This window comes from Sciurus carolinensis, chromosome 8 (genome assembly GCF_902686445.1).
Source record: "Sciurus carolinensis chromosome 8, mSciCar1.2, whole genome shotgun sequence".
Taxonomy (NCBI): domain Eukaryota; kingdom Metazoa; phylum Chordata; class Mammalia; order Rodentia; family Sciuridae; genus Sciurus; species Sciurus carolinensis.
Window position 1 is genome coordinate 143,274,647 of NC_062220.1, and position 24,904 is coordinate 143,299,550.

The 24,904-nt window shown below is 45.7% G+C and overlaps 1 protein-coding gene across 3 annotated transcripts; it reads right to left on the reverse strand.

Annotated features, from left to right (window-relative positions):
• Positions 1-2,131: 2,131 nt before the first annotated feature.
• Positions 2,132-24,753, reverse strand: Znf605 (zinc finger protein 605). Of its 3 annotated transcripts, none has more exons than XM_047561979.1 (8): positions 24,532-24,753; positions 24,017-24,206; positions 20,717-20,835; positions 20,274-20,449; positions 19,113-19,185; positions 13,010-13,130; positions 12,703-12,795; positions 2,132-8,109 (listed from the first exon to the last, which is right to left on the reverse strand). In XM_047561979.1, the coding sequence occupies exons 5-8, from the start codon at positions 19,146-19,148 to the stop codon at positions 6,392-6,394; spliced, it is 1,968 nt and encodes a 655-aa protein (XP_047417935.1). In that variant the 5' UTR covers positions 19,149-19,185; positions 20,274-20,449; positions 20,717-20,835; positions 24,017-24,206; positions 24,532-24,753; the 3' UTR covers positions 2,132-6,391. The 3 variants fall into 3 exon arrangements, with proteins under 3 accessions (XP_047417935.1, XP_047417932.1, XP_047417933.1); XM_047561976.1 differs by having other exon boundaries at positions 2,132-8,241; XM_047561977.1 differs by lacking the exon at positions 19,113-19,185 and having other exon boundaries at positions 2,132-8,241.
• Between the last annotated feature and the right edge of the window lie 151 nt (positions 24,754-24,904).

The window sequence follows — 24,904 nt, forward strand, 5'->3', positions numbered from 1 at the left end:
TGCTGCTGCCTTGCCAGAGATGCAGCTCATCTACACCACACCTAAACCTCTCACAAAGCACCAGCAGCAGCTTCGCACGGAACTCCAGCACTGATCAAGGCGGAGACCTGACTGCAGGTGGTGTGTGGGAAGGAGTGACAGGCAGGAAGCCAGGCACAGCACCAGGCGGAGACCTGGAGCCGGCTCTGGCATCACCCAGGCTTGGTGTGGTCTTTGCTACACTCAGTCCATCTGTTTAATGGGGTTTGGGTCAGGTGATCTTGGATGAAGTTTCCAACTTCATGTCTCTAATCCTTTGTGGATCCTCCTCCGCAGAAGGCACAGGGTAGAGGTAGATGCTCCTTCTAATGTTCTATGCCTCCTGCCTTTCTATGCCTCATTCTATGCCTGAGGCACGAGTGCTTTTCTCTTTTTATCTTAGGTGTGCCTGGATCATAACATGCTGGAAACAGGTGAGAATTCAGATTTAGTTTGGGATAATAGTTGAAATGAAAGCCAGTGTATCTGCAAATTGTTTCCAGTGATCACACTCACACATTAATTCATTATCTGGTTCTCAGGAAACACAAGGGTACCGAGGCCTTCTTTTCAAATATGGCCCTGAAGGAGGGTGTGCAGTAGGTTTGCCCTAGCACAGTGGAAAGGAGGGCTCACAGTTAACTGCCACACTTGCATGAGAAGCACAGTCAGTCCCAGATCTCAGACATCGTCTGTGGGCACATCCTGCTTCCTACAACACGCTGTACGCTAGAAGACACAATGCCATCACTTGCTCATGCCCCAGAGAGCTGTCTCATGTCGCATATCGTAGCGTGGGGATGGACCCACGCTACCATATGGATGGCTGAAGTGGCAACAGTCCATTGTTTGTTTAATTTTTAATTTTTGCAATGCTGGAGTTGGATCTCCATCCCAAGGCCTCATGCATGCAAGGCAAGTGCTCTACCACTAAGCCACATCCCCACCCTGTTTATTTTAGATATGATCTCAACGTGGTACCTAGGCGGGTCACTAATTCTGGGCTCCAGTGGTCTTCTTGCCTCAGACTCATCAGTGTTGGGACTACAGGTGCTACACCACTGCTCCCAGGTACTGCAGTGATTAAATGCTCCTGCACTGGATGACCCTCCAATGGACACTGAAAAGTTAATTCAGTCCCACTGCACCTTATCCTGAGTCTGATCTTGATTTTTTTATCTTAATTTTTTTTTTATTTCTTATTTTTGCCATACTGGGGATTGAACTAGATCCTTGTGCTCTACCACTCAGTTACATCCCCAGTCCTTGATCTGGGTTTGTGAATATGTTTATTTTACTATTTACTTATTTTCGGTGCTGGGGACTGAATCCAGAGTCTCACACACGCTAAGTGTACACACTAACGCTGAGCTCCACTCCTGGCCCTTGGAGTATTTTTTCAAAATAGGACTGCTTTAAATGAGAACCTCAAATTACTAATGTCACTTCCTTGTATTTCTCTTTTCCTTTCCTCTTTCCTGTGAATGCTTCTATAATTACATTCTCTAATAACTTAGCATCTCTAATAACTGGACATCTCTAATAACTTAGGTGTTGTTTAAATGCATTTGGTGTTCTAGTTTACTCTTTGCCTTCTGAAAGTAACATTCTTGATGACAAAATGTTAAGACACCTGGATGCAGTAAAGTAAAACTGTGTGCAAAGAGCTCATAAGGAAAAGAAAGAGTTTTAAGTAGCATCACCAAATGCCTAGACCTGGTCTCAAAACAAGCCCAATACTTCCTACAGCACACAAGTTGACCTGGCAGTGGGTGTGTGATGTTGGGTGGGAATTTGCAGAGGAAAGCAGACTTCAGGTGTAATTTGGTTGAATTTTATCTTTTGAGATATCCATGAGAGGTTATATTGACTACTGGGTGTGATGGTACATGCCTGTAATCTTAGTGACTTGGGAGGCTGAGGCAGGAAGTTTGTAAGTTCAAGGCCATCCTCAGAAAATCAGTGAGACTCTATCTCAGAATAAAAAATAAAATGAGCTGTGGATGTAGCTCAGTGGCACAGTGCTCCTGGGTTCAATTCCCAGTACCAAAAAAAAAAAAAAAAAAAAAAAAAAAAAGAAAGAAAGAAAAAAGAAAAAAATTATACTGCCTACTTGAAGTCTTGACACACTTCAAGAGATAGAACTGGTTAAGATAATGGGAGGGGGACTCCACTTCGCTGTAAAGGAAGGCAGCCATGGGAGAATCCTGATAAAAACCACCCTACACAGATTGTAACATGGACTACAAAGCTCAATTACAGATAACTCAATGCTGTGTCCTACACATGCCCAAAACTCAAAAAACGTTTATTTAATCCCTCAGAAACAGAGTGACACACAAGTTCATGAACATAGACTGCCTGCACTTCCTGGTGCTGTCCAACAAGAGGCCTATGTCAGTCTGCTTCAGAAGCACAGACGTGGGAGTCCAGGGGGTAGGGACCTCAGGTGCCTCAGAGGGCTGGAGAGGACATGGAGTCGAGGGAAGGGATGCCACGCAGGGAGGTACTCACTGGCAGTCTACGTTAGCCCAGCAGTAAGCTCCAGGGACCGTGAGTGAAGCAACCCCGGTTCACTCTCAAAGAAGATGAGATTCTTTCTGGCAGCATGTGAGAGGGGAAGATGGTAACTGAGGACTGGCAGAGACCACATGAGCTGCACATAAGGAACAGCAGAAAGCAGACAGGACCTTCTAGCCATACTGGGTGACTTCCAGAACCTGGGTGACAGCGGATCTTGGTCCTAGTCCAGGCTCATGCAGCCAAGTAGCAGGACTTCCTGTAGGTGTGGCTAGCCCAGAGGTAGTGTAAGACTTTATAAATGTTTTGTTTTCTGTTACCAAAGAGGGGTTCAGTAATAACTGCAAGCCTGTTTATATTGGTAACAGATGGTAACAGTCTCCAGAGCCATAAACGTACGCAAAAAAATTTTTTTTTTCATATTTGTTATAATTTCTACTGCACTGTTAAAATACAAATAGAAAATACTGATAATCTGGAGTATGAAATCTTGACAGATGTCAGTCTGTGTCCTTGAGGCACAGGTAGCAGAGCTAATGCTCTCACAATCTTAGTGCTCATTATTTAACACAATGCAGAAAAACCAACTCAAGGCTGGGCATAGTGGCACAGGCCTGTCATCCTGCTACCTTAGAGGCTGAGGCAGGAGGATCACAAGGCCAGCCAAAAAGTACTGGTGATGTAGGTCAGTGGTAGAGCTCCCTAGGTAGAGTGCCCCAGTACCACACACACACGCTCAATACCAACCCGAGGATGTCTGATAAAGGGACGATCCACAGACGTGTCCAAACTCAAACCGAACCAGTCATGGGCACCCAGGGCAGTATTCACCCTAAGTCTGAGGGCAAGGAGGAGAGGTGGGGAAATCTTCAGCCGAAGAGGGACCACAGCCACAAAGGCCATGAACCACGAAGCCAAGCAGGGAGCAGGAGGGGCACCTGTGGCCTCAGCCCTCCACCCTGACCGGCTGCCAGGACCTCACATTGTTCAAACCTGAGAAGAAAAACCAGCAGAGTCATCCCTAGAAGACAAACTCTGGGGTGCAAATGAGAGGGGAAAATGGACCTGGAGAGGCAGAAAGCAATCAGCGCATGAACGATGTACAATACCTAGGACTCCTGAGTGTGGCTGCTGAACAGGACCCACCAGAGCCCAGGAGCAGCTCCCGGCTCGGCTGATGTGGGCCACTCAGCTACTCTTCCCAGCAGCAATGGGGACTGAGCCCTTTCTCTTCTTTGAGTTTCTGCTCCCCTGCCTCAGCCTCCCGCATAGCCAGGAGCACAGGTGTAGCTGCTGTGCCCAGCTGTGTTCAACTGTCCTTAAGGGTCACCCAAGTGCTATGTCACAAAACACGTCACTTCTCACCATCTCACACGCTGAGTCGCTGTCACTATGCAGGCTGTCAACTCTCCTCTCCGAGTATTCTGAAGTGCTTCATCTGCCCACTCTTCACCATTCCCAGGAATCATGATCCCTGCACAGATCCACATTTCCACTCTGTACCGTTCCCTGCTGCCCAGAGCTTCCCTCAGTGTCTCCTATGGATGGTCAACCTGTGGTACAGTCTTCTGACTGAGGCGGCTTCGTGTTGTCTCCATATTTCATAGATGTTTTTGATAGAACCAGAATTCTAGGTTGCAGAGTTTGCTGCTGGGTTCCCTTTCAGTAATTTAAATTTCTGTTTCCTTGTTTTCCAGCTTGTACAGCCCTGACCACACACCCTGCTCTGCTTTGTTCCTGTGAATGATTTCCCTTTGAAATTGTTGTCTTTTTGCAGTGCTAGGGAGGGAATCCAGGGCCTCACACATTAGGCAAACTCTCTACCACTGAGATACAACCCAGCCCTTCACTAAATTTACTATCAGAAAGTGTCATTCTAGGTTGCTAGGATGTCTCAGATTTGCTGTCCTCCTGTCTCAGTCTCCCAAACAGCTGGAACTACAGGTGTGCTCGACCACACCCAGGTGTGTTTTATATATAACTATGATAGGTAATTATGTTTCATTTGTAACTATTTTAAGTATCCTTGTCCAATGATTCCATCACCTTTATCTTTTCTGGGCATGTTTCTATTGAGGTTTCTTTTGGTTATGAGTCACATTTTCTTGTTTCCTTGTGTGGCAGATTTTATGGGTCCAGGGTAGCTTGTAAGATAGGGCTAGTCAGTCCTCTACTAAACAAGGTTCTTCTGTGAGCCCCCCTGCTGCCCGAGTGTCACCAGCCATTTCTCTCTAGCCACTGGAATCCTGAACTGCCCCTGCCTTGCACGGCTCCAGCTGTTCCCAGATTTCCCACAGATGTGCAAATCCTGAGTAAGCCACAGGAGTCAGGGATCCCTTCAGATATTAAGAGCCCCTCTCTGCAAAGCACCCCTCCCACTATTCACCTGCAAACTCTAGCTACTGTGCCCCCGTGGGAATCCTTCCCTTCATGTCAGCAAGGCTGTACTTGGCCCCTTCCCTGTGCAGCAACCTGGAAATGGCCATTGGCAGCAGGTTGGGCAATCACAGGCTGCTCTCCATCTGTCTAGTTATGCCAGAGACCACAGGCGCACTTGTCACATGTCCAAAATCATCACTGGCTAAGATGTGGAATCAATGTAGGTGTCCGTCACTGAAAGAAAATGTGGTATGTGTGCACAACAGGATATTATTCAGGCATAAGAGAATGAAAGCACTGCTGTTGTTTGCAGCAACAGGATTAGAACTGCAGATCATTATGTTAAGTGAAAAAGTCAGGCGCTGAGAGACAACACCACACGCAGAAGCCAAGTTTAATGTCAAGGGAGCAGAGACCAGAATAGGTTACCAGAGCCCGAAAGAGTGGAGGTGGGGAAGCAGAGAGAGGGTGGCTAATGGGCCCAGGTGTGTAACTGGACAGGAGGACTAACTGCTGATGTTCTGGAGCACAGGAGGTTGACTATGGTGACGATGATTAGCCATCTCTGCAGAATTGTGGATGGAAACCAGGGGCACTCTACCACTGAGCCACACCCTCCCTTTTCCATTTTTAATTGTGAGATCCAAGCTGGCCTCAAGCTTGTGATCATCTTGCCTCGGCCTTCTGTGTTTATGGGTAACAGGTGTGCACCATTGCACCTGGCAACAATTAGCAATTTGAATATTTCAAAATAATAAATAGGATACTGAATGTTCCCAGCACAAGAAATATAAAGTCTGAGGTAACAGATGCTAATTACAGATATGCCCGATCAGATCATTACACATTGTATTCATGTATTGTAAAGCCATACTGTAACCCACAAATACATACGATTACTATGTATCAATTAAAAACATAAATTAAAAAAAGAAAAGGCTTCTGTACAAATAGCTGTTTAAGTCAGGAGCATTAATCTGATACTAGTTACTGAACCACACACTGAAAAGAAAGCAGAAGTCTTCACACTTCAGCAGACACACCTGTTTAAAACTGATAGCTTTTTGTGATAATTCCTAGACAATGAACACAGCTTCCTGGCAGAATTACTTCAGTAGGGTTGTGCCTCTCAGACACCAGAATTCCTCATGTGGGATCTCCAAGACGCAACCTCCAGCACCTCCTTCCTGTGAGTGTCCTTTCTGATGACACCTCTGCCTCCTGTGGGTTTGCTTCCATAGTTTTCCCTGTTGAAGTCTCTAAATGTGAATCCTCAATACCTCCGACAGAGGCTGCTGCCAACCCACTTCCAGCTTGGCTCATCCTTGCAGTGTGCCCCACAGGGTCCTCTGGGAGAAGGTTTTTCCACACCATCAGTTTTTCAAACACTCTTCTAGAAAGCTCTCATGACTCAACTCCCTGCCAGTGTGTTTTCAGCAGCTGCTATCTCAAAAGGGGTCTCTTCTATGTGTCCTCAGTGGGGACATCTGATGGCAGGCAGGGGCCGGCCCTCGAAGCACTCATGCGGTGTCGGGGCTGTGTGGTCTCTCTGGTGGGTCGTGAGTTGCAACCTGCTGCTGAAGATGCCTCCACACTCACTGCGTGCATAGCCTTTGCCTGCTGTGTGGTTCCTCTGGTGCCTCATGAGATGGGACTTTCTGGTGAACGATTTCCCACATTCGCCACACTCATAGGGCCTCTCTCCTGTATGAATTCTCTGATGGATGATAAGCTGTGCTTTCTCGAAGAAAGCTTTTGCACAATCACTGCACCCGTGGGTTTTCTCTCCCGTGTGGTTTCTCTGATGCTTAATGAGCTGCACTTTCTGAACAAAGGCTTTCCCACATTCACTGCATTCATAGGGCTTTTCCCCTGTGTGGATTCTCTGGTGCCTGAGCAGCTGTGGCTTCCAGGCAAATGCTTTCCTGCACTCACTGCATTCAAATGGTTTTTCTCCAGTATGGGTTCTCTGATGATGAATGAGACTGGACTTCTCACTGAAGGTTTTCCCGCACTCATTGCACTTGTAGGGCTTCTCGCCGGTGTGTGTTCTCTGATGAGATATCAGGCTTGACTTCTGGGTGAAGGCCTTCCCACACTCTCTGCAGCTGTATGGTTTCTCCCCAGTGTGTGTTCTCTGGTGGGTTAGGAGCTGTGACTTTCCAAAGAAGGTCTTCCCACATTCCACACATCTGTAGGGCTTCTCTCCAGAGTGGACTTTCTGATGCCGAACCAGCTCTGACTTCTTGAAGAAGGCCTCTCCACAATTGTGGCACTGATGGCTCTTCTCTCCAGTGTGGGTTATCTGGTGCTTAATCAGCTGTGGCTTTCTGATGAAGGCTTCACCACATTCCCTGCATGCGTAGGGCTTCTCTCCTGTGTGAATTCTCTGATGCCGAATGAGGAGTGAGTTCCTGCTGAAGGCTCTCTTACACTCACTACACACGTAAGGCTTCTTACCAGTATGAGCCCTCTGATGAGTAAGGAGCTGTGACCTCCAACAGAAGGCTCTCCCACAGTCGTTGCATTCGTGGGGCTTTTCTCCTGTGTGCATCCTCTGGTGTGTGATGAGTTTCACTTTCTGGGAAAAAGCCTTCCCACAGTCACTGCAACCATAGGGCTTTTCGACCGCATGAACCATCTGATGCCTTTTGAGCTGGGACTTCCTGCTGAAGGCCTTTGTACACTCGCTGCACCCGTAGGGCTTCTCTCCAGTGTGAGTTCTCTGATGCAGCACAAGCAGGGACTTCCTGCTGAAAGCCTTCTGACACTCGCCACACCCGTATGGCCTTTCCCCTGAGTGTGTCCGCTGGTGCACAGTGAGCAGGGACTTCTGTGAGAAGGCCTTCCCACACTCACTGCACAGATAGGGCTTCTCTCCTGTGTGAGTTCTCTGGTGAACGGTCAGCTGTGACTTCCTGTTGAAAATTCTGCCACATTCAAAGCACAAACAGACCCCCATTTGTGTCCTACAAGCCGTAAGGAGCCTTGCCTCCTTGCTGCTAGTTCTTCTGTGTTTACTGTAATCACAGTATTTTACCTCTCCAAAGGCTCTGTCAGGTTTTACACAGAACAGTAATTCCTCGCTGAGTTCATCAAATTTATTTCTGCCATAGTTAGTTTTTGGAATAAGAAAGTCAAAAGGATGTTTCAAACTTTTTTCACCTCTGCCACTGTTATGGAGTCTCATTCCTAAGTGAACAAAGTTCATGCCTGAATTAAATACTTTCCCCAAAACATCATATCCATGGTCTTTCTCCATACTTTCAAGCTTGTCTTGATTATCTTGATGCCATATTTTAGAATCACTGTCTAGCCAGACTTCTAAAAAGGGGGAAAAAGAGTCACACTGTGTCACTTCCTCAGTGACCATCCTCATGAACACAGTGAGACCCATAATTACTGTCTATGCACTGGGCACTGAGATCTTTAATGGAAATGGAAACAGGTGTTTCCATTATAATTAGAATTACGAATTCTAATTAGCTAGAATTACAAATGTCAAAATTGTGCAATAATCTGTGATTTTCTACTTTACATCTGGAACTTTGTCAGCTGCAGGTTATGGAAAATGACAAGAACACCACCATCAGAGAGCCTCAGAATGTGCTGGAAATGGGAACAGCAATAGAAAGGACGAGTTGGTGGCACTGCTGAACATACGAGAGACGGACTCAGCCAGCGCCGAGCACAGGTGGGAGGTCCTTCACTCTGGAAAGCACCGACACCTGTGTCACTGCTGCACTGGAAACCTCTGCATGCAAGACAGCCACTCGGCCATCGCCTCCTGGCCCCTCCACCACTGGCACCACTTTCTGGAATTATCTGCGAGTTCTCCAGAGCCTACATGAACGTTTCTTGACGTTCAGCCCTTTTACGTTGGATCTATAACTGAATCATAATCTACACATGGAATCTATATAACGTTATAAATGGAAATTATTCCCAAATCACAAGAACTGTCTTGCATACCATTAGTACAACCTTTTATCACCCTACAGGTACACGTACTTGTGAATTCCATCACAGGGCTGCTTACTGAATATTTAAAGTGATCTTTTAAAGGTCTGCTTACTGATGACCTTTATAGCAACTGGGAGGTAGTATTCCCAGGAGGTATTCGGCAAGATGAAAGATTTGGTGAGGTTCTAAATATAAAGAGAGTACTCTTTTTTCTTAAGAATTTTTTTTTGTGGGGCATCTCATCTAATTCTCAGACATCAGAATTTCAGAGGAAGAGTCAATTAGAGCTGCTGATGTGGAGGAGAATAAGAGGAACACTTGATGTTTTGTGCATTAGTGATATTCACACAGTACAATGAGATGAGAGACAACAGAAAGAACTCTGGAGATCAGAAGAGTCAGGTGCAGACACATGAAGGGAGAGATCCACTTGAACAGTTTAAAACAAGTTGTTTTGTGAAATGTAAGAAGAAAAATAATAATTTCAAATTAAAATCAAAAGCAATATTAAGAAATATATTTATTAAAATTAATGAGCTACCTGATATCAAGCAATATTAAATAGTTCAATCCTTTCAAAAATTCTTAAGATAAATAAAAACATGTCATTTGGGAAAACAGGTGGACTGCTGCTAGTGTTATTCAGCAGTATACATGGATCTCTCCCTCTGTTTCTGTCACACACTGCCCCACATAAAGCTCATTATATCCTGGTTCCAAAATGACCTACTTCCTAAATGGGAGTCCAGCTTCTGATTCTCGCCTCTACTCAGCATCCAGTCACCTTTACAAAAATTTAATTGGGTCTTTTCATCTCTACTTGAAACCTTTGATGCATGTCCTGTACAACTTGTTTGCTTCAACCTCTTCGATTCTATCTCACAATAGTCTCACTTTTTTGATCGCAAAGACATTTTCTGTCTGCAGGTCCTTTGCATGTTCCATTCCTTATATTTGTCAGGCTCTTCCCAGTTTTCCAGCAGGCCTGGCTCATTCAGATGTAAACATCACTTTGATAGTACACTAACAAATATCCTGTTTATTTCATGCATGGTACTTATCAAATTGGTGATCCTCTACTTCTGTTTCTCCCTGTAGAACGTCAACTCCACACAGGTTGGGGTAGGTGGTTGTTCTCACTGGTATTTCCCTAGTGCGCCGCTGCACAGCACATAACAAGCCTCAGTGTGTGTGGATAAACAGTCCACTCACTGAGCTTCTAAAGCAGCTCCTTCTTGTAGTACTGATTCTGATCATGAACTCTGTACTCAATTATGAATACCATATAGTTTTGTATTTTCTTTTATGCTAAATTCTATGCTCCTGGATGGTTGTTTTATGACTCTTATATTCTTCCAAGTCCTGTCATTCCATATAACAGTGGTGGTTCTAAATTAATGGGGGAACATAAAATCTACCACTGCAGCTTTCCCAGACTATACATACCCAGACCTGCTAGACCCCACAGGAGTGGGCCTAGACCTAGACATTTGTGATTTGAAGTTCTTCCCAGGGTAGGTTAATACAAGGTTAATCCTTGTATTGAACAGATATTTGATCAATAAGAAAGATCCCATTGGGCACAGTGGCACACATCTGTAACCCCAGGGAGGCTAAGTTTGGAAGATTCCAAGTTCAAAGTCAGACTCAGCAACTTGGTGAGGCCCTAAGCAACTTAGCAAGACCCTGTCTCAAAATAAAAACAATAAAAAAAGGCTGTGGATATGGCTCAGTGGTAAAGCACCCTTGGGTTGAATCCCCATAACAGAAAAAAGAAAAAAAGAGAAAAAGAAAGATCCTCACTGGGCATGATGGCACACCCTGTGATCTCAGTGCCTGGGGAGGCTAAGGTAGGAAGATCACCAGTGTGAGGCAGGAAGATCACCAATGTGAGGGCAACTTAGCAAAATCCTATCTCAAAAAAATAAGTAAAAGGAGCCTGGTGCAGCGGTGCACATCTGTAATCCTAGCGACTTGGGAGGCTGAGGCAGGAAGATCGTGGGTTTCAAGATAGCCTTAGCAACTCAGCAAGGCCCTAAGCAACTCAGTGAGACCCTGTCTCTAATAAAATATAAAAAAGGGCCAGGGATGTGGTTCAGTGGTAGAGAATCCCTAGGTTCAATCCCCAGTACTAAAAAAAAAGAAAAGAAAAAAAAAGATCCTGCCTTACCTGCCTCCATAATATTTAACAACTGTATCACAAATTTTACATAGGACAGAGATTAGTAAGTTCCTGGCCATCTCCCTAACCTTAGGACCTAACAGTTTCAGGAATTCCCAATCAAGTCTGAACAGGCCTGAGTTCCTATAACATGGGTGCTCAGCAGGCCAAGGTTTCAGATAAGGCTAGGAGTCAAGGAGCATCCACTGCGGGGAGAAAGAAGAGCTCAACCAGCAACCAGAGGGAGCAGTGTCCACCTGGGGAGAGCACACCCCCACCAAAGGCCCACAGGCAGGAGAAACGTGTGGGTGGCACTGAGGAAGAGATGCGTCCAAATGCTCCCGGCACAGCAGAGGGGCTCCAGGAGGCACTGTTGTGTGCTGCTGCTCTCCAGTGCCCATGGAGCTTAACCTCACACAGGAGAGCAGGGCCGATCCTGCCGGCCTGCCAGGGGACAAGCGAGGCATGTGAGAGGCCAGCCTCGAAGGCAGGGCTGCCAAAGAAAGAGGAGGCGGTCTTCTCACGTGTCAGTGTTCAGTTCTGTTCTACACCCACTCTCACAGCCTTCCACTCTCTGGTTTAAAAACACAATAGAACCTTACCCAGGTCTGAGCATATTGAGCCTGATCGGCTCTGTATATGATGCTTGGCCCACTTTAAGTTAGTTTCTCTGAAACCCCTGTGGATCTTATTTTCCTGTTTTCAATTGTGCTGCGTCTGTATGGGCATGTTTTTACTGAATTAAAAGCTGAGGCAGTGTGCATGCTTTGAGCAGGACTCAGAAAGGTGGGAGACTCTTGGTTGGACGATCACCTAGGCAATGGTGTCTGGCATCTGGGAGAGCAGTAATGTCATTCGTTAGTTCAAGTTTTCCTCATACTGGTAAATTAAATGAGAAATCTTGTAAAAAGTCAATAATGACATACCAATTGAATTTCCAAAGGGAAAAAAGCCCAAATCTGTCAAATTAGAGGAAGGAAAGTAATAACTCAAAGGAGTTCTAGATTAAAATGGACTTGAAAGTGTCCATGCTATTTAAAATGAAAAAATGTTATGAATCTTTTTTTTTTTTTTTTTCTTTTTTTTCTCTCTTTTTTTTTTGGTACTGAGGATTGAACTCAGGGGTACTTAACCACTTTGGCACATCCCCAGTCCTTTTCTTTTAGAGACAGGTTCTTAATGGGTTTCTTAGAGACTCACTACATGGCTGAGGCTGGCTTTGAATTTGTGATTCTCCTGCCTCAGTCTCCTGAGCTGCTGGGATTACAGGCATGCACCACCACACCTGGCTAAAAGTCACGAATTCGTAAGGAGGAGGATCAAAGCCCACTGCTGTAGGATGGCCCGAAGGTGGGAAGAAGGCAAAGGAGAAAAAGGAAGGTGGGAAGAACTCTTCACCCAAGGAAGCAGGTCCTCAACGCGTGGCCACAAGTACGTGTCACTGTACGGGAGGCGTGTTCCATCTAAACTGCACACAGCAGGCCAGGGTGCAGAACATGAGAAGTAAAAATTGTGAGGAACTCACGTCACTAGTCTTGAGTCAACTCCAAAGATTCAGGAACTTCGAACAGTTTACAAGCAACATTTCAAAAGTACGTACCTATTGCCAAAACCCTGAGATTTAATTTTTACTGTTTCCAATATACCTCATGATTTCTTACCTGAAAAGTTTGGGTATAAGATTTCTTCATATACTGTCCAGGGCTCCTCTTGGTTCAGCTTGAAAATGGCATCAGGTTTAATGACTTGGTAACCTGGAGATTGGAAACAAAGGACTTGGACCCAGATGCTTGAGTTGAGGGTACCTTGAAGAATGTCTTATTACAAATGCTCTGAAATAAAGCAGGGACTAAACACCTTTCAATCTGGTATTGGAATCAAGGAGTCTTTGGCATCTGAAATGCATATCAAATCAGCAAATACCCAGAGGCCCAGCTAGACATGGTTAATTCCAGAAGAGACTCTCACCCAGGAAGACCAGGCTGCTGTAGTTCTCCAGCATCACATCTCTGTACAGGCTCCTCTGAGTTGGGGTAAGCAGCTGCCACTCCTCCAACGTGAAGTCCACAGTCACGTCCTCAAATGATATCTGAAAAGCACAATCCCTGCAAGTCTGCAGTGGTCCCATGAGGCTGTGCAGAACACAGGCCCTCTTCTATGTGACAGCAGCCATGGAGTGGCCCAGTGACACCAGGCATAGTGCTTTGTGCATCTTCCCCTCCTGACTCACTTCCACCAAACAGAAGGCACAGAGGTGGATGCCACTTCCAGATTAGGTGATTCCTTGGGGGTGTCTAGCAGCCAGGCTGTGAGGCAGTCATGTGGCAAGATCAACGTGGTGTGCCTGGAAGGGATCATCTCTCCCAGCACCTCCAGAGCCCTGGCAGATCCACAAGCCACAGCACTACCAGGTGAATGCTTGACAGTTTCAGTCACTGAGCTTTGGGGTGATTTGTTATCAGCAATGGATAACTAATAGGATATTAGAAAGAAAAATGTTATTCAACTATTCATCATGGTGAATTCATTCATCCATCTACCTATCAAGGAATCAGAAATTGGAATGGGTTGTCTCTAAACAAGTACAGTGGTTCTCAAAGAAGTGCCATGGGTATTGGAGAAGACTGTCAACTGAACAGGAATGTCCCAGGGCTGTCAGACCTGGTGCCTGGCCTCCCTGCTGAGTGATAGTCACACTTAAGCCTCTGTGAAGACCAAACCAGTCCTCCTTCTAGAGGCAGTTCTGCTCCCAAGTAAGAACAACCAGTCAGCTCTTATAGGTATCTTGTAAACATAAACGTTGAGCAGCTAGGAACTGTAGCAGGCACTAAAATATGAAGGCAAGTGGGGAAAAGTCCTGTTTCCAACCCTTTTAGACTCTCGGCAGAGGCAGCGAGGTGCACAGGGCTATGAAACAAGCATGTGCAGGGGAGGGGACACAACAGGGCACAAGCACGGCGTGAGGACACTGGCAGGTGAGGCTCCCCACGGACCACAGGTCTCAGAAAGGTCGAGCAGGTGATTGAAGGGGACATCCCAGGGGCAGCGGCAGGAGTGAGGTCATGAAAACAAGAGTGTTTCATGGGCTGCCAGGAGTGTGCAGGAACACAGGGAGGGTCCTGGAGGATGGTGGGCCAGAGCAGGCAGAGGCCACCTGGGTCTGACTGAGGGGAATGGGAATGGGAATGCAGCTACCAAGGTAAAGAAGAAAGGAGAAAAGCTGAGAGCAAGCCCCAAGAACAGACCTGAGAGCATGCCTTCCCTGGTGAGGCGGAGCAAGAAAAGGGTCACTTAGCTTTGGACTGAAGAAATTAACATCAAAGAAAATTGATTTCTTGCCTCAAATCTTGGTGCTACAGGGAAGAGTGAAAAACTGTTTCCTGAGAACGTCCAGCAACGAGCTAGACCTACGTGGGAGTGTAGACTAAGTGCACAGAACAGATGTACTTTGCAAAAACCTCAACAGAGAAAGTGGCTTTAGGCAGTACATCAGGCATCTGCAGAGCCAAAGGCACATTCTATTTAGGTTTGTTTGGGACAATTTCTTCCCTTGTTATTTCATGTTGCTTGTGTATCTTCCCCTCTAGCAGTGCGAATCTTGTTGGGGGCTGTGCCATGTGGGCTGTGCTGGGATGGCGCCTGGCGGCCAGCCGGAGGTTCTTTTGATCACATCGGCAGTGAGGAGGTTGATTAATATAAGCACACCCAGGTGATTTATCATTGGCCATATTCAATTAAGTCCATGCACACAACGCGTGCACAGGTGTTCCCGAGTGCTCCTGCTCGGGCCTGCTCGTTTTAACCTTTGCCGTGATAGGGCAGCTGGCTCCTCGCCTGATCTCAACTGGCGTGGCCCCGCCCTCCGTCTCCTGGAGGGAATATAAGCGGGCAGTAGGTAGAAAGAAAGAAGAAGCAGCTAGCAGAGAGAAAAAGCAGCTAGCAGAGAGAAGCAGCAGCAAGCAGTAAGCAGCAGGCAGCGGCAGAAGGCAGATCGTAGAGCGGAGAACTGAGAACACATCTCTAGGTCGTAGATCACAGGTCGCAGTACGCGGGATGCATCATAAGAAGCACCTCAGAGAGTATGCACCTTTAGTTCACAGGATGCGGGACCTACCTCTAAGAAGAAGCAGCAGAACTCTAAGAAGAAATAGATCTCTGATAAGCGTAGCAAGCCTCTCTTTCTCTAAAACTTCCTCTATAAGCAAAGTCTATCTTTCAAAGTTTCTCTTCCTCTAAAATCAAGCAAGCCTCTTTTTCCTCAATAAGCTAGGGAATAAGCAAGCAAGCAAAGAAGCAGCACAGAAATAGAAGTAGTTTATTTCCAGTCCACCTCCGATAAATACCCGCACAATTGTTGCTGCAGGCGGTAACAAATATCCACGGGATTGTTGCCGTGGGCGGCGACAAATCTGAGGTATTGCAGTTCCCCTCTTTAGACTTATAGTGACCCTGCAGGTTTCCAACACCTCACCTCAAAGTGGGAGATGAATATTAGCAACACACGATACAAACAATATGCATCCTTAACCCATATAGTCCCTATTAAGATATTAACAGTACGTCTTAATAAACAAAGATGAGTTCGATTATTAGCTATAGCAAAAACAATAGGTGTGCAATAATGACCACAATTTCTAATGGTGGACAAAGAGGATGGGGAGGGGTGTAGGATGTAATGTTAATGCGATAAAAAGTGAGTCCATAGAGGTACTATGTCATAGGAATAGTGAAAGCGGAATTAAAAGAAATTGGTTGTTAGCATGAGAAAAGGGTGAAAGAGTCTCCAAGGAATGCACATTCTATCTAGAGAAAGGTATCCAGGCGCTTCTTGAAACAAAGCATCAGAAAAATGAGTGCAGAGTAAAGCAGGAACCAGAATGCACAGAGAAACAAAGTATCATGACTGAGACCCATCTTAAAAACAAGAGTTGAAACCCATGAGGATATGAGTGTTTGAAATATCAGAAAAGAACATGAAATATATTTCCATAGTATATTCAGAGAAATAAAAGAGGTCAATGAAAATGTGAAACAGGACCAAAACGGTTGACACACACCGGTGATCCCAGCAACCCAGGAGGCTGAGAGGCAGGAGGATCACAAGTTTGAGATCCTGTCTCAAAACAAAAAATAAAACATACTGTGGATGAAGCTTGGTGGTAGAGTACCCTTGGGTTCAATCCCCAGAACCAAAAGGAAAAAAAGAAAGAAAGAAAAAGAAAAGAGTATACAATTGAGTAAGCATATTTGATGAAGAACCAAACAGAACTCCAAAAAATAAAATATGGATGTGAAATGGACATGAAATGAAGAATCAACTTAGAGTACACCAGATGCAAAGATGCATGGGGAAAGAGGGAGCTGGAAAATATATTAGAAGAAATGCATAGTGAAACAAAGTCACAGAAAATGAATATATAAAGCACTCCAACTATATGCTGTCTAAAAGTGATACCCATTAATGACAAAACCAGTTTGAATATAAAAGATATAAAAAGGTCATAACATATAAAAAATAAGCAGCTGGCATGTTTTTAAACATTAGGCAGTAGACCTCAAGAAAAACATTATTAAATGCCAAAGAAAAAGTAGGATTATCAGGGATAAAGAACACTTCAAATGATAAAAGGGTTGATTCTCAAAGAACACACATTGACTCTGACTGTGTATACACCTAACAACAGAACCTCAAAACACACAAGGCAAGAACAGTCACAACAACAGAAGTCAGCTCTCCTTTCTCAGGAATGGAAAAAACATGCAGTCAGAAAATCAAAAAGGATGCAGATGGCCTGCAGTTGGGCTGACTTGACCTAACTGACTTGTACAGAACACTCAGTCCACAAGAGCTAAGCAAGCACCCCCCAGTGTATATGTTGCCATAAGACAACCCATAACTATCTTAAAAGAAATCAAACAAAGTGCATTCTTGGACTATGATAAAATTAACTGAAAATCAATAACGTATATTTGGAACGTCTCCAAAGCCACATAAATGTGAGTAAGCCACAGGTAAAATGGGAAATCATAGGAATATTACAAAATCACTCTAAACTGAATGAAAAGATAACATGTCAAATATTGTGTGACATAGTTAAAACAATGCTTAAAGAAAATTAGGTAAGAAAAATACTCATATATTTGAAAAGAAAAAGACCTAAAATCAATATCCCCAAAATTTACCTTAAAAAATTAGCAGTGTTGGGCATAGTAGTGCCTGCCTGTAACCCTAGCAACTCAGAAGAAGGAGCAGGCAGCAGGATCACAAGTTTGAAGCCAGCTTCAGTAATTCAGCATGGCCCTGAGCAACTTAAGACTGTCTCAAAATAAAAAGTGCAAAGGGCTAGGGGTACAGCTTAGTGGTAGAGCACTCTTAAATTCAATCCCCAATAACAAAACAAAACAAAACAAAAACTAGAAATGCTGGGTATGGTGGTGTACACCTGTAACTCCAGCTACTGGACAGATTGAGGCAGGAGGATCACAAGTTCTAGGCCATCCTCAGCAACTCAGCAAGACCCTGTAAACCTAATGTGACCAAACCAAACCAAAATATTAAAAAGGATGGGGATGTACCTTAATGTCTGTAGAGCACAGAACAACAAGAAATCAATCAATCAGGGACTGGGGGTATAGACTAGTGGTAAAGGGTATGCTTAGCATACATGAAGGCCAGGGTTTGATTTCCCCACACCACACACCCATACACATGTACACACGTACACAAATCAACAACCAAGGACTGTAAAGGAAATTCCATAACCAAATAAATGATATATGGAAAACATACAGCTAATAACATATCTGATGGTGAGACTGAATGCTCAGGAGACAGCAGGAAAGGTGTCTTGCATGGTTCCTATTCAACACTGTACTGAGCCCTAGATAGTCTAGTATAGAAAAAGAAACAAAAAGTAAAAAAACAAACAAACAAACAAACAACAAAACCCCTATTCATAGATGACATGTTCGTCCATGTATAAAACACCAAAAAAATCTGTCATGCCTGTCTGTATACGTACCACCTCCTGGAACAGACTAGTGAACTCATTGATGCTAGAAAATAAGAGGGTATTTCACCTAAGCCAGTGGCTCCCTGCACACCATCAGTGAACAAAGGGAATAGAGCAGGTCTTAAAGGGCCATTTACAACAGCACCCAGAACAGTCAGGTACCAAACTACGGACATGGCAACACAGGAGCAGGATCTGTGTGTTACCAAGTGGAGATGAGAGAAATCAAAGAGCATGACGTAATGGAAAGACACGTGTTCCATGCATGGAGACCACTTCTCCCTGAACATATTACAGATTTCATGTAGGCCCAGTCATGAAAAGATATTTGATGCCATTTGTCAAGAAAAAATGCAAATTAAAATCATAGCAAGAGACTAGTATGCACAAAAGGCAACATGTTAAAAAAATGATGAATGCTGGTGAGGATGTGAGCAACAGGAATTCCACTTGCCATGGTCGGAATGTAAAATGCATGGCAACCCTGGAAACATGTTGGAGACTTTGGCAGCAGCTCATAGAGATGAACACATTTGTCACAGAACCCCAAAGTCACACTCCTTGGTGTTTGCCCAGGTGAACAGAACACTCACATTCAAACCTACATGCAAAAGAATGCATTATTCCTAACTGTTAACAGGCGTCAGCAACCACAATGCCCTTCCAAAAGCAGGTGCTATGATTGAAGAGGCAGTGTGGAATGGCTATGTGCTGTTTCTGTTTTGTTTCTTTTGAGAGAGTTCTTGCTATGCTGCCCAGGCTGGTCTTGAACTCATGGGCAGAAGTGATCCTCCCACCTCAACCTCCCAAGCCACCAGGACTACAGGCATGCTCCCCAATCCCCGGCTCAGTTACATACTTTCAATACCACTTACATAGGGGCTGGGGATATAGCTCAGTTGGTAAAGTGCTTGCCTTGCATGCACAAGACCCTGGGTTCAATCCCAGCACCACCAAAAAAAAAAAAAAAATTAAAAAAAAAAAATATATATATACACACACACACACACACACACACACATGCAACACACACACACACACACATGCATATCACTTACATGACATTCTGGAAAAGGTAAAATTACGCGATGCATCAGACCGTATACAACAGATGGACCAACCGATCCAGGACTGAGGAATACACAAGAAAAGGGGTGCCTTTTGGCAAAGGAACAGCATAGGGAGCCTTCTGTTCAGGGCTCCCTCAGCAGTGGCTTAAGAAGACCCCACATCTGTGTGCACAAACCTGACCTGACTTGCATGCCACCTCAGGGGAAGGGCACTTGCTTGGGCTCCTGCCTTCCACCTCAGAGGTGAGGGATGGCGCTGCTCTTACTCTCTGTGAAGCCTGTGGCTTTCTCTGATGACTCCGACGCCCAGCAGCTCAGCTAGGGCAGCTTAGCTGAGCTTCCAGCACACAAATGAACTTCAAAAGTAAGAAAACGTGAACCTTCTTGCACTTTTATTTGAATGATGAAATTTTTAAGAAAAATAAAGAAAAGAAGGAAGGGAAAGAATGAAAGTGAAAGGAAGGCGAGGTGGCCGAGAACTAGAAATGGCTGGCCTACACCTCTGCCAACAGTAGCACAAACGTTACAACTGCGAAAGTACTTACAGTGACCCAGTGAAAGTCTGTGAGTCAACTCTGCCAAGTGACTCAGCATCCTTCCCGAAACCAGCATCTAGCTAGGACATGTCCCTGCTTCAGTCTCTGAGCAATGGTGTCCTGCATTCCTTAGGTTCATGCCCTTAGCTTATACCAAGGAACTTGTAAGGAACCATCCTGGAAAATATGCTATTACAGGGTGCTCTCCACCAAGCCACTTATTTAAAGAGTTATCAGAGTGCTTGCTCATTGTAGTCATTAGGAAGTGTGTGCTTCTCAAGAACTTGGTCTGCCTATTCCTTCCCATGGAGAGCACTGTCACTACTCCTGGTTCCCTTTCTGCTGTAGCTTTTGGGAATATGAGAAAAGCCTGCTGCTTACCTCTATGTCAACTGAGGAACCTGTGTCTTATTTACCTATCTTCCAACTTTAGACTTCTGTATGACTCTATAATCGACATTGTGCTGCCTTTTGACATCATCTTTCCCAAGTTTGTAATTTATCTTTAATTATGATTTAAATGTATTTAGTTCTTTTCTGTTTGTTGTAAAGATTCCTGTAAGCCTCATCACATCCACAGAAAAAAAACTGCTAAAGATAAACAATAACTCACCTGTGACTCAATCATTTTCTGCTGCTCTCAGGAAACCTGCTGTTTTTGACTTCTCTCTATTCTGACTCTGGAGAGAGGCCTTTGGTCAAAGGTCTGGAAACTAAGAATGTATTCTCATTCTTGAAGTCTCTGTCAGCTTATCTCACATGAATAGTCTTGTTTCTAAGAGGAATGGCCTGTGGATGCAGCAGAAATGTTATTTTAGATGAGGTCATCAGTCTGGGCACCTAAATCTTAGTTTTCTCTTTCTGGGAACTCAGATCTTATAAAATCTCAGACTAGGTATTTGGAAGACACTATCAGGGTTGTGGGCTAAGAAACAGGAGGGAGTCTGGGCTTCTGGCATGTCTTCTAAGCGTGGCCTGCATCTGGGCCACATCTCTACCACACTGCATGTAACAGCCCTGGTGCTCACCTGTAAGTGCGAGAATGAAGCTGCTTACCTCCTTTGTCCAAGCAAACACCCCCAGCAGGAGCAGTCCTACAGGAAACTGGTCAGCAAGACATGAAGGGATTCTGGAAATCCAAAGAGGAAGACTCACTCTTTCTGCAGCAGTGTTTCCTAGGGGTAGGAAATAATTCATTAATTCAAATGAAATTATTTGCCCTAGATGCTATAAGGTAAAGTGCAACTCATTTACAGACAGGCAGGATGGTACTCAGAAAGTGGCTATTAGTTCAAGATGAGCTAGGGATGTAGCTCAGTGGTAAAGTGCTTCTCCAACATGCATGAGGCCTTGGGTTCAATCCCCATTATTGCAAAACAAATACAAAAAACAACAAAACCAAAAACCACTTTATAAAAGATCACAAGTTACACATTTCATATCAGTTTAGGCAGAACTACTGGAAAAGAGAGAACAAGACTTAAAATAAGCACAATAAACTAAACAAATTAACCAAAAATCCCCCACATCCTGATGCAGACAAACGGAGTTTAAGTTTCTTCACTACTGTGGACCAAGTCACTTATGTTCAACCAGATGTGGCATCAGAATCAAAGACTTCAAGGGCTCAGGGCTGTGCAGGGAAGTCACTTTCTTCAGAAGAATAAACCTGAAAGAAAATGTTGAAAAAAGCCCTACCCCATAAGCTTGGGGACAAGAGGGACGGAACTTTACCTCACATAACAAACCTGCCACCAAAACTGTCCAGCACTTGCAGTCGACACCTGCTGTGTGCTCTGGTGGTCCAGGCATGATGGTGACCATACCCAAAGTTCCTGTGCAGAAGCAGTCCACAGCAAGCCCACAGCTCAGTCTCCACAAGCAAGAAGAGTGCAGTCTAGCAGGGATGACCACACACCAAGGGGTCAGCAGGCACCTTTCCATAAAACAGGTTAAACTAAGCAAGAAGACTTACAGCATGGGCTCTCTGTCCTGTTTGTGCCTCAAATAACACAGAGAAGGCTGTGGCTGAGGTCCCCACATATCTCTTCCAGAGAGGCAGCTATGGAATGTTGTGGGAAGACCACACCAACCAAGGTCCTCAATGAAGAGGGCTGGAGTTGGAAGTGGCCATGGATAGAACAGACAATGGGGTATAACTAGCAAGGTGCAAGTCACAGAAGGCAAGACCCTGAAGCCAGTGGAGTCACTGTAACTATTAACAAGGAAACAGTCAAGTCAAAGCAGTTCCTGGTCAACAGTCACAAGCTGCAACGAGGGGCCAGAGTACAAAAAAAAAGTATGGTTATTTAACAGAAGTTACCTGTGAGAGGCTTGCCTGGGCCCACACATGACCAATGCCCACATGGTCCTGCCTCCAAACCACAAACATGGGATCCCACGCATCCCTCCTAGTGACCACCTGAGAATCCTCCAGTTCTACATCCCAAGAGCTCTGCAAATCACTCAACCCAACAGGCCCCTCTGTAAACCTCTAGATCATAATAAATTTCACTATCACTTGCCCCAGTGTCCCCTCAACCTCCACAGACCAACAATTATTAATTGCATAGTCCCATATTCTCTCACCCTTCCAGGGCCTTCAATGACACGTATTATAAGCTCTTCAATGACTCTCAGTGGCCTTATAATAGCCAGTATCTAAAACACTCAACCGCTGAACTGCGACTGGCACAGGAGTGGCATCATGTATCACATGACCAGAGATCACTACTTCCAATTCTGCAATGGCTCACTCCAATGACAAACAAGCTAGGAGGTTCCCCAACCTTCCCTCTCACCGACTTCTCACTCCACCCAGCCCACACCTATCACAGGCACCTACAGGCACATTAGTCATACACTCCCACAGGCCACCCAAATACAAAACCCCACAAACTTTCCTCGTTTCTCCTTACAGACCCTCATTACTCACCTGTCAGGTACCAATCACCTCTTGAGTCAATGGGACTCAAAACTTCCCTGCCCTCCCCTCAGTGAGACATGCACAGGACAAGCTTCATTCCTGATCCTCCAGCACATGCTCAAGCAGAGCACCCATGCCCCTACTCACTCGCCCCTGGTTTTGGCCATTCCCTTATTTTTAATTTTTATTTTTTGTGGACCTGGGAACTGAACCCAGGGGTGCTCTGTCACTGAGCTATATCCTTAGCCCCCCCACCATTTCTTTTGAGACAGGGGTTTGCTAAGTTGCTCAGGCTGGCACTGAACTTGTGATCCTCCTGCCTCAGCCTCCCGAGCTGCTGGGATTACAGCAGGTATGTACCACCACACCTGGCTGGTGTGTCAGTCATTTTTAAGTCACACTGGGCTCTCAATCACTTGGTTCCATGGCAGCCCCAGAGTCATCCCTACAGCACTGAGGCTCCAATTATAGGGTTACCCAGGATTCATTTGATAATCTCTGCCAACTTTGTCCATTCACTGACTAGAACCAAGTTAGTCAAATCCCTGTCTCGGTAAGTCTCAAGGGGCTCCAAGAACTCCAACCACTCTCCTCCAGGACCCATTCACCTGCCCTGACAGTTGCCTTAGTGTGGTTCTCACAGAGCTCCTCATCACTGACATCCTCAGCCTTGCTAGCTTTTATTGCCACCAGTCTCCAGTCATTGAACCCCCAAGGGACACCCAACCCCTTATCCTACAGGGTCCACAAGCACTCTCCTGCACATTCTAATTCATTCCATGTTCACTCACCATTCACTGGCAGCTTCACAGGCTCTTCTGATGGCCACCTTGCACACAACTGACACTAAGATGCTCCAACCCCCACTGTCCACTTACAACCCCCACCAAACCAACACTGACTTATATCCACACATTGTCTAGATTCCTGATGCCTCCATCAAAGAATCCTCAAACACAGCCTAGAGAAGAAACCCAGTCACTCACCTCCCCTAAAACAGCAATCAATGGAAGATAAACAAATCCAGAGTAAGGATACTTAACTCCAAGGGTATTATTGCGGGATAGGAAGAGGAAATGGGGACCACAATAGAGAGGATACTGAGGTCCTCAGATCTAGAAGCATCTTTACAAAGCAGTTTCTTTAGAGCAAGGAGTAAAGGAATTTAGAAAGAACCAGGTGAGGCAAAGTAGGATGAAAGGATTAGGTGAACAGGATGCAAATCAGAGACTCTGCCTGCTGTCAGGAGTGGCTGGATGAGGGCCAAAGTTCATGGAATGGGAGGAAAGAACAATCCATGTTTGCTAACCAGCTTTTAGTGTTCCCTGATCCATGGGGAAATCACTAATCACTGCTGAGGCAAAGAATGAAAATGCAGAGGATCCGTGTTTGGTCTATCACAGGTAAACAAAGGCACCCTCAAGACTTACCTAGGTAGGACGTGTGCGAAAGGAGCTTCTTTGCAGTGAGCCTTTTCCTGGAGATTTCTTAACCTCTGCTGTTTTTCAGGAGCATAGAGCTCAAGTAAAACCCAATGTCTTCACAACCAACAGGACTTTCACTTAATGAAACATCCAAAAGAGATCCATCAGAAAAGCCGTAGAATGCATCCCATCCGGCCTGCAAACAAGCACCCAGAGGCATGCAAATCATTGACCACCAGAGTCTTGGTTAACCTACAAAGAAACCTAATGGACACAGTCGCCAGGCCGCAGATGCACTGGACCCCAGCCCCAAGGAGTGACCCCCAACGGCTGTCCAAGGAGTCGCCCACGAGTCTCCCGCGGGGTTCGAACACTCACCCCTCAGTAACAGACTGTGGTTTTCAGATGCACCTGTGTCCAACCCTCAGGTGTCTCCCAGTCATCCATCCACACTCACTCAACAGGCAGCCATGGCAGAGAGCCCAGCCGTCCTCCGCCCCGCCCCGCCCCGCGACGCCCACCTCAGGGCCTCTCCGGAATCCCGGCCCTGGCTGAGCAAGCGCTGGGGGCCTCCCGCGGATTCCGCGCGCCTGAATCAGAACGGTTTCTGTGCGTGGGGTCACGTCGAGAGCAGGTCAGACGCCGAGGCCACCCCACGCTCAGCCTCCTCGCCACCCGCCCCTGCTCCGTTCACCCTGACCTCAGGCCCCCCAGCGCCGAGGTGAACGCGGCCCGACAGCGGAAGTGTCCTCGCAGAACTACATTTCCCAGAGTCCCGCTCGCGCGCTCGGGACTGTGCTTCCCAGGGGGCCTTGCGGCTCCGGAGGCCACGCCCCTCTGGGATCCAACCGCTGGGTGGCGCAGGTCTGCGGGGTGTTGGATGGAGCCTGGAGA